Source organism: Antennarius striatus, chromosome 16 (genome assembly GCF_040054535.1).
Source record: "Antennarius striatus isolate MH-2024 chromosome 16, ASM4005453v1, whole genome shotgun sequence".
NCBI lineage: Eukaryota > Metazoa > Chordata > Actinopteri > Lophiiformes > Antennariidae > Antennarius > Antennarius striatus.
In genome coordinates this window covers 262,501-270,000 of record NC_090791.1, presented here as the reverse complement: position 1 = coordinate 270,000, position 7,500 = coordinate 262,501, and the positions used below count along the sequence as shown (strand labels likewise).

Genomic DNA, 7,500 nt, shown 5'->3' with positions numbered 1-7,500 from the left:
GGCGGAACGACGCCCTCTACCGGCCGGCGGCGGCATCACGACCAGAACCGAACGGAAAACACAAAAAAACACAAGTTGACCGTCAGGTTCAAAGACGTGACGTCATCAGACGGACGGTCACGCGCTCGGCTTCATCCACCTGTCGGTCGGATCTGCGCCGCGTCGCGCGCTCCGTCCGGTGATTCTACGGTAATCCTCTCCGTTCGGCTCCGGCGGCAGCTGCGCCTCGTCCGGATCGGACCCGCCGGTGGCCCGGAGCGGACCGGAGCGGACCGGACCGGACCGGGCGGCGGGGGGGGGGGGGGCTCACCTTCATCGTGCTGGAACGGCAGCTTGAGCGGGTTCTCCAGCAGCGACTTGAGGACGCCGTGGGTCGGCGGCAGGAAGGCGCCGGCGGGCAGAGGTCGGGACATTTTCCCGCTGAAGGACAACCGGAGAACGGAGCGGACACGCGACACCGAACGGCCACCGGCCCGCGGGATCCACGCAACGCGGAGGGAACGACGCCCGGACGGGAGGCAGGTCGCGGGGCTCGGAGCGGGGCGGCGGGCGGCTGGCGGTCTGTCGACGGGCGGGCGGCGGGCTGGAGCAGGACGGGGGGGGCGGAGCCTCTCCACTCCCCGGGCCATGTGAGGAGCCCTGCGCGGTGACGTCAGAGCGCCGGGAGGGCGGGGCGGCGCGTTCAGGGGGAAACGGACATTCATTCAGGACCGTGGTGCCTTCAGGACCGTCGGACAAATGGGTTCGATCCCCAAATCCGGTCCTGACGGGATTTATCCCCCGATCGAGAGCGAAACCGCTCAGCTGCTGCTGTGGAACGGGTTCTCTTGTGAACCTTCTGGTTTTACCTCCTTTATTTTAGCTTTATTGTAATTTTCATATTTTGTCAGTTTGAGTCCAACACGAGTTCCTTTAATGCTTTAAATAAATATTATCCAACATGAATTCATTCCAGTTCAGATTCTTTCGTTTGAAGATTGAATCTCTTTTATAAATAACCTGCACAGGTGATTCTTGTGGGCGTGGCCAGCCTCAGGCCGCGTTCTGGAGCCGGCCTCCACCAACAGGTTCAACCACCAAAGCAGAATGAAACTGCGGTTTCCTGCGTGTCGGTCCACAACTCCTGAGTGAAAACACTCCGTTCTGATTGGCTCACGCCCCACCCAGCAGAACACAAACACACACACCCCCCCGCCCACATCCCCAGCCACCGCAGGCTGCTGAGCGCTGCAGGTATTTATGGACCAATCACACCTGGCCCAGGCGCAGCTCATCTGCTGACGACGCCCGACCTTAAAGAGACAGCGTCCAATCCCAGTGCCGCGTCCAAGGCGACCGTCTTTACGGGTCTATGACGTCATCAGTTCATACGTGTAACCTGTTCAGGTGGCCCAACACGGACCACGCCCAGCCGGACCGGTTGTGTGTGTTTTTCGTGTGATGTGTGTGAAGTCTCTCAACCAATGACTGAAGCTCAACTTGACCTACTTTCAGTGGTGGGCGGAGTCAGGCTGGAGCGAGTCACAGAGATGATGTCATCCGTCCGGGGTTAGGGTTAGTTTGGATTAGGTTGGGTTAGGTTAGGGTTAGTTTGGATTAGGTTTGGTTAGGTTAGGTTTGGTTAGAGTTAATTTGGATTAGGTTTGGTTAGGTTAGGTTTGGTTAGAGTTAATTTGGGTCAGGTTAGGTTAGGGTTAGTTTGGGTTAGTTTGGGTTAGGTTAGGTTTGGTTAGGGTTAGTTTGGATTAGGTTTGGTTAGGTTAGGTTTGGTTAGGGTTAATTTGGGTCAGGTTAGGTTTGGTTAGGGTTAGTTTGGGTCAGGTTAGGTTTGGTTAGGGTTAGTTTGGGTTAGGTTAGGGTTAGGTTATTGTAGGTTTAGGTTAGTTATGTTAGTCTAGGGTTAGGTCAGGGTTAGGTTAGTTGAATTAGGTTAGAGTGAGGTTAGTCTAGGGTTAGGTTAACTAACCTAACCCTAAACTAACTAGTTTAGGTGAGGTTAGGTTAGGATGAGGTTAGTTTAGAGTTACGTTAGGGTTAGGTTAGTCTAGGATTAGGTTAGGGTTAGGTTAGTTAGGTTAGGGTTAGGTTAGTTAAGTTAGGTGAGTTAGTATAGGTTAGGGTTTAGGCTAGGTTACTCTAGGGTTAGGTTAGTCTAGGGTTACGTTAGGTTAGGTTAGTCTAGGGTTGGGTTAGTGTAGGGTTAGGTTAGTGTAGGGTTAGGTTAGTGTAGGGTTAGGTTAGTGTAGGGTTAGGTTAGGTTAGTCTAGGGTTAGGTTAGTCTAGGGTTAGGTTAGATTAGATTTGGTTAGTTTAGAGTTAGGTTAGGTCAGACTACTAGACAACATCAGTCATCTGTCTATAATGATAATGTTAGCGCTAGTGATGTAAACACGAAGCTAACATTATCTGGATTCTGTGAATTGAGCTGTGAAGCTATGAGCAGAATTAGCCGTTAGCTCCTCCTGATGCTTCCTGGCCGCATCGAACCAATCAGCTGCCTGGACCGGGCCTGGACTCACCCCAGATGCCCTCGTCACGGCGTCTGAGGGCTTCACGGGTTTATTGATGGAGCTCCAGATTGTGATCACAGTGAACGATTCACACGTCTGAGCACCAGAACACGCATCCGCTCCCAAGAACACGCCCATCAGGCTGGAGGGTAGGTGGACGCGGGCTGCAGAGGTCATAGGTTATTACTGCGTCACTGGGGTCCAGTCAGCAGACATCCGATCTGCGTTCAGGTGTGCTGGAACCCGGGGGCCATGTTTGAAGGGATTGACCTGAGATGCTCCTGGGGAGGGAATCCGTGACGTGGAGACGAACAGACGGCTGTTGTTCCGCAGTCAGCTGAGCGGCGCAGGATGACCCCAAACCACCGTGGCGGAGTGAACTGAGGACATGCAGCGCTTTGAAAACCTCTCCTCAAGTCTGGCAGCACAAAAACCTGTTGCCCGGGGCAACGGGTTTTCATAAGATTGTTGTGTTATTGAGTTGGGCCGTCAGCGGGCGTCAGCTCCACCAGCTCCTGTTGAAGGTGAGCTCCGGCCTGTCCAGCTCCAGAGGGCGTCGGCCTCAGTTGCAGCCCGACACACGAGGAATCACGCCCCACACCTCACACTCATGACCTCACAAGTGACAAATCATCATCCATCTGCCTCTGACATCAAAGTGACCATGTTTGTTGTTGTAAATGACATCAAAGTAACATTTGTTGTCTGTCTGACATGAAAGTGACCACATGTTTGTTGTTTGTCTGACATCAAAGCGATCACGTTTGTTGATTGTCTGACATCAATGCGATCATATGTTTGTTGTCTGACATCAAAACAATCACATGTCTGTTGTTTGTCTGACATCAAAGCGATCACATGTCTATTGTTTGTCTCACATCAAAGCGACTATGTTTGTTGTTGTAAATGACATCAAAGTAACATTTGTTGTCTGTCTGACATGAAAGTGACCAAGTGTTTGTTGTTTGTCTGACATCAAAGCGATCACATGTTTGTTGATTGTCTGGAACGAGTCACCAGAACATTAAACACATTTATTTACACTTCAGTACTTCTGTTTTTATTGTAACTAATATTTTGTCAGTGACTAAAATCATGGAGAGGTGACCCGGATGTGGATCCGTGTCTCCTGATATTAAACCAGTTTGGACCGGTGTCTCCCAGATATTAGCATAGCAGTTAGCATGGCAGTCGTCCTCACCGTCTTCATCCAGGAACACAAGGGACTGATCTGGCCCCTAGATGAAACCCATCCCGGTTCCAGACCCGTCTTGGTTCCAGACCCATCCCTGTTCCGGACCCGTCCCGGTTTCAGAACCATCCCAGTTCCAGACCCAACCCAGTTCCAGACCCAACCCAGTTCCAGATCCAACCCGGTTCCAGACCCATCCTGGTTCCAGACCCATCCTGGTTCCAGACCCATCCTGGTTCCAGACGCTGGTCGTCTTTCTGGGACAAGGATCAGCTGGAGGACGTTGGAGGATAATCCAGCAGCTTTGCTCCCTGCTGAACCGTTACGTAACGCATCACGGCTAACCCGTTACCAAACAGCAGCAAACCACGTCCTGTCTGCTGGTCCTCAGACACTCAGGCCCAAAGGCACCTCCAGAACAAACTGATCTTCTCAATGGGCCCCGGGGCCCTGGGCTCCTCTGAACCCCTCAGAAAGTCCTGCCTGCAGACAAAAGAACCGCATTCCATCCCGAGTGGAAGAACCTGTCCGATGAGCTGCTCTCATGAAGAACCTCCTCCAGCGAGGAGACGGGTTGGTGTGTGAGCAGAACACCAGCAGAGTCTGATCTGGACCAGGTTCTTCTGGATCTGGTGGTCCTGCTGGTCCTGGAGTCACGTGACTCTAGATTCTGTGCTGTGTTCCACACCAAACCTGGAGAATGTCTCCTCTCAGGAGAAGCTGCAGCGCCGAGGACGAGGTGGAGGTTCTTCACATCCCACTCAGGCTCTCAGCGCTCACCTCCCACTCAGGTGATCCGTCACGCTGCTCCATTTACAGAGGACCACAGAGACCCGCCTCCACCAGCGCTGGACCGCCCGACGCAGAACCTCACCGCTCCACCGTCACGACAAGCATAGGCAAACCTGGTGAAGGTCACAGGGTCAGGCTCCCGAGACCAGCACCCATGTTCTGGACCAGCCCTCATGGGTTCATCTAGTCCCTGATCCCTGTGATGGAAGGACAAGGCTGAAGGATCCACCTAGTTCTCCTCCTGGTTCTCCCCCTGGTTCTCCTCCTGGTTCTTCTTCTGGTGCATCTCTAGAGGATCAACCCTCTGGTAACAGGATGAGTCGGACTCGTTTCCAGGAGAACAAACGTCACAAACTCAATTTCAGAGCAGGAATTTTGTTTTCCTGGAAGCATTTGAACGGGAAATCAGAGAATTAATGACCCCCCACCCCCCCACGGAGGAGACGCTTCTATCAGGCTCTCCTGACTCCTCTGTGTGCCCTCTTGGTCACATGCTGGCGGCGTGGAAACACACGCACACACACGTTTCTCAGCACATGCTCTCTCTCTTGTTCTGCTCGCCGCCTCCTTCCCTTTCCACACCTCCCTGCTACGCCGCCTCACACACACGAGTCCGGGGCCAGCGGCTCTGACCCGGGGGCCAGCGGCTCTGACCCGGGGGCCAGCGGCTCTGACCCGGGGCCAGCGGCTCTGACCCGGGGGCCAGCGGCTCTGACCCGGGGCCAGCGGCTCTGACCCGGGGCCACCGGCTCTGACCCGGGGCCAGCGGCTCTGACCCGGGGGCCAGCGGCTCTGACCCGGGGCCACCGGCTCTGACCCGGGGCCACCCGGTGGACCTGTGAACCTCAAGCCTGGAGCTCAGATGTGATGAAGAGGCTGATGAAGGCAACCTGACGCGGTTCTGGTCTGGTTCTGCAGCAGAACACGCCTCAGTGACGCCCCCGGGGCGGGGACACGTGTTTCAGGTCATACATGTTGGGTACCTGCTGCTTCACGCGTGTTTGCTGGCGTGAAGACGCCACCGTGAGCCCAGAGAACCAGTGTCTGTTTCTAGGCAACGCCGTCTGGGGTCATGTGATCAGAGTTCACGCCCCACTCTGATGTATTTTGGTAAACGCGACCTACTTTCAGCGCCACACGCCGGCCAATCAGCTTGTCCGCCGCGGCCCCCCGCCACGTTTCCTCTGACTGGAGCGAACGGCTCCAAGCGGCGGCGCTGAGCTCCAGCTTAATCTTCCTCCTCCTCAGCGGCGCTATTTCTGACCGCTGCAGCGGCGAGCGGCGTGGGCGGAGCTCTGCAGCGGCGAGCGGCGTGGGCGGAGCTCTGCAGCGGCGAGCGGCGTGGGTGGCTGGGGAGGAGTCAAAAAAAGCGGCTCCAGGTTTACACCGTGAGGAAGATAAAGGGTGTGTGTGTGTGTGTGTGTGTGTGTGTGTATGTGTGTGTGTGTGTGTGTGTGTGTGTGTGTGTATGTAGGTGTGTGTGTGTGTGTGTGTGTGTGTGTAGGTGTGTGTGTGTATGTGTGTGTAGGTGTGTGTGTGTATGTAGGTGTGTGTGTGTGTGTGTGTGTGTGTGTGTGTGTATGTGTGTGTGTGTGTGTGTGTGTGTGTGTGTGTGTGTGTGTGTGTGTGTAGGTGTGTGTGTGTGTGTGTAGGTGTGTGTGTGTGTGTGTGTGTGTGTGTGTATGTAGGTGTGTGTGTGTGTGTGTGTGTGTGTGTGTGTATGTGTGTGTGTGTGTGTGTGTGTGTGTGTGTGTGTGTGTGTGTGTGTGTGTGTGTGTGTAGGTGTGTGTGTGTGTATGTGTGTGTGTGTGTGTGTGTAGGTGTGTGTGTGTGTGTGTGTGTGTGTGTGTGTGTGTGTGTATGTAGGTGTGTGTGTGTGTGTGTGTGTGTGTGTGTGTGTATGTAGGTGTGTGTGTGTGTGTGTGTGTGTGTGTGTGTAGGTGTGTGTGTGTGTGTGTGTGTAGGTGTGTGTGTGTGTGTGTGTGTGTGTGTGTATGTAGGTGTGTGTGTGTGTGTGTGTGTGTGTAGGTGTGTGTGTGTGTGTAGGTGTGTGTGTGTGTGTGTGTGTGTGTGTGTATGTAGGTGTGTGTGTGTGTGTGTGTGTGTGTGTGTGTATGTGTGTGTGTGTGTGTGTGTGTGTGTGTGTGTGTGTGTGTGTGTGTGTGTGTGTGTGTGTGTATGTAGGTGTGTGTGTGTGTGTGTGTAGGTGTGTGTGTGTGTATGTGTGTGTAGGTGTGTGTGTGTATGTAGGTGTGTGTGTGTGTGTGTGTGTGTGTAGGTGTGTGTGTGTGTGTGTGTGTAGGTGTGTGTGTGTGTGTGTGTGTGTGTGTGTATGTAGGTGTGTGTGTGTGTGTGTGTGTGTGTGTGTGTGTGTGTGTGTGTGTGTGTGTGTGTGTGTATGTAGGTGTGTGTGTGTGTGTGTGTGTGTATGTAGGTGTGTGTGTGTGTGTGTGTGTGTGTGTGTATGTAGGTGTGTGTGTGTGTGTGTGTGTGTGTGTAGGTGTGTGTGTGTGTGTGTGTGTAGGTGTGTGTGTGTGTGTGTGTGTGTGTGTGTGTGTGTGTATGTAGGTGTGTGTGTGTGTGTGTAGGTGTGTGTGTGTGTGTAGGTGTGTGTGTGTGTGTGTGTGTGTGTATGTAGGTGTGTGTGTGTGTGTGTGTGTGTGTGTGTGTGTATGTGTGTGTGTGTGTGTGTGTGTGTGTGTGTGTGTGTGTGTATGTGTGTGTGTGTGTGTGTGTGTGTGTGTGTGTGTGTATGTGTGTGTGTGTGTGTGTGTGTGTGTGTATGTAGGTGTGTGTGTGTGTGTGTGTGTGTGTGTGTAGGTGTGTGTGTGTGTATGTGTGTGTAGGTGTGTGTGTGTATGTAGGTGTGTGTGTGTGTGTGTGTAGGTGTGTGTGTGTGTGTGTGTGTAGGTGTGTGTGTGTGTGTGTGTGTGTGTGTATGTAGGTGTGTGTGTGTGTGTGTGTGTGTGTGTGTATGTGTGTGTGTGTGTGTGTGTGTGTGTGTGT

The 7,500-nt window shown here is 53.5% G+C and overlaps 1 protein-coding gene across 1 annotated transcript in view; it reads right to left on the bottom strand.

The window, feature by feature from the left end:
- Nucleotides 1-909, bottom strand: part of hlfa (HLF transcription factor, PAR bZIP family member a) — a 5,785-nt gene extending 4,876 nt beyond the window's left edge. The window contains exon 1 of the mRNA XM_068336087.1: nucleotides 311-909. Coding sequence (XP_068192188.1) covers nucleotides 311-704 — 394 coding nt within the window. The 5' untranslated portion in view covers nucleotides 705-909. The remainder of the gene's footprint in view (nucleotides 1-310) is intronic.
- Between the last annotated feature and the right edge of the window lie 6,591 nt (nucleotides 910-7,500).